Source organism: Eimeria mitis, genomic scaffold, assembly GCF_000499745.2.
Source record: "Eimeria mitis Houghton genomic scaffold, Emh_scaff7411, whole genome shotgun sequence".
Lineage (NCBI taxonomy): Eukaryota > Apicomplexa > Conoidasida > Eucoccidiorida > Eimeriidae > Eimeria > Eimeria mitis.
In genome coordinates, this window is record NW_013575412.1 from 1 (window position 1) to 1,764 (window position 1,764).

Genomic DNA, 1,764 nt, shown 5'->3' on the forward strand with positions numbered 1-1,764 from the left:
AAACCAAAAGGAGACAGAGAAAAAAAAAAAAAAAAAAAAGGAGAGGTGGTGGTGATTGGGTGTAAGAGAAATATCTCTATAGAGTTTCAGGTGTACATACACCTCAGCATAGAATGCTTGTTATATAGAACGATAGGTTTTTTTGTTTATTTTAGCCGGAGAAACGAAATTAAAATAATATAATATATTATTTGCGAAATAAAAACAAAAAAAATATTTATTTTTTATAGTTTTATTGATTTATTTTTAGGTTTAGGGGAGCCGCTAATTGGGGTGTATAGGCAGCTAGTGGATGGCCTCATGTTTGTTGCTGGTCTGTATGCACGTAGCGGTGTATATGTTTATTTTTTTTCGTTTTTTTTTGTAAATTAATTAATTAAATGTTTTTTATTTTGTTTTTAATGATAAATAAAAAAGAAAACACAAAAAATAAACAGAAACAACCGCTGTATCCGTATACACCCCAAATCTACACCGTTGACCGCATCACCACTACCAGACCACCAAGGATGCGCATACTGCGTTATTTTTGTTTATTTTTTTTTTTTAATTAAATTAATTAATTTAATTTATTAAAATAGCTTTTTTAATTTATTTTTTTCACATTAAATGCATATGAATACGCTGATTTTCTTGGCGGTCCCGCAGCGGTGAGGAGGGCCTCACCACCGGAGCCTTTTTTCTCTCTCTTTCTTTTTTTCTTTTTTTCTTTTTCTGTCTTCTTTTATTTTTTTAATTATTTCAAACAAATTAAATTATTTTGCGTTTATTTACTGAGTTTATGTTGTTACATATATCACTAGGTATCTAGCTGGGTTTGTTGGTGTTAGTAGCGGGTGCAATTGAGGTGTACATACACCCCAAAACATATACATATAATACACCGTTTTTTTTCTTTTTTTTTTCTTTTTTTTTCTGTGTATACTGCATCATCACTACTGCATGCATATGGATGGTCCCGGGGCCTTTGGGGGCCCCTCCCCCTCTCGTTTTTCTTTATTATCTTCTGCATATGAACGCAGGCGGGTGTATAATCAGCTAGCCCTGGATTCCTCTTCTTCTCTACAACAAAGAGAAAGGGACCTACACAGACTCGGCCGCACCTCCTCCCCCTCCCTGCAGGCCCACGAGGCTGCGCTGCGTCACCGCATGCGCAGCCAGAACCAGAGGAGACCCTTTTTGCCTGATGATAACCTGCTGCTGCAGCAGCAGCAGCAGCAGCTGCTGCAGCAGCAGCAGCAGCAGCAGCAGACGCTCGGCAGGCACAGCGCTTCTAGAGCGGCATTACGTAAAGCCTCCAGAGGCGCAACTGCAGCAGACCAACTGCAGCAGCAGCAGCAGCAGCAGCAGCAGCAGCAGGAAGAGATGAGTAGTCCTTTTAGCTACCCACGACACAGCAGCAGCAGCAGCAACATCCACAGCAGCAGCAGCAGCAGCAGCAGCAGCAGCAGAGTTTCCTTCTGGCCCGGCACCACCCTCAGGCCCATAGACAGGTCCTTCTCCCCCCCCAACGAAGCAGCAGCAGCAGCAAGAAGAGCTCGCAGCTTGTCTCCTGGGGGCCCCTCCTTTGCTGGTGCTGATGAGGGTACACCCCAGGGGGGCCCCCCTGCTGCTGCTGATGAGCATACACCCCAGGGGGGGCCCCCCTTCTTCGGTGCTGGCTGCCCCCCTTCAACTCAAGATAAAAAACAAGTTCGTTATATATATATATATATATATATATATATATATATATATATATATATATATATATATATATATATA

The 1,764-nt window shown here is 41.8% G+C and overlaps 1 protein-coding gene across 1 annotated transcript in view; it reads left to right on the plus strand.

Annotated features, from left to right (window-relative positions):
* Nucleotides 1-948: 948 nt before the first annotated feature.
* EMH_0091390 (uncharacterized protein) overlaps nt 949-1,764 on the plus strand; it is a gene marked incomplete at both ends in the record, with an annotated part of 1,309 nt that continues 493 nt past the window's right edge. Inside the window, one exon of the mRNA XM_013501721.1 lies at nt 949-1,493. Coding sequence (XP_013357175.1) covers nt 949-1,493 — 545 coding nt within the window. The remainder of the gene's footprint in view (nt 1,494-1,764) is intronic.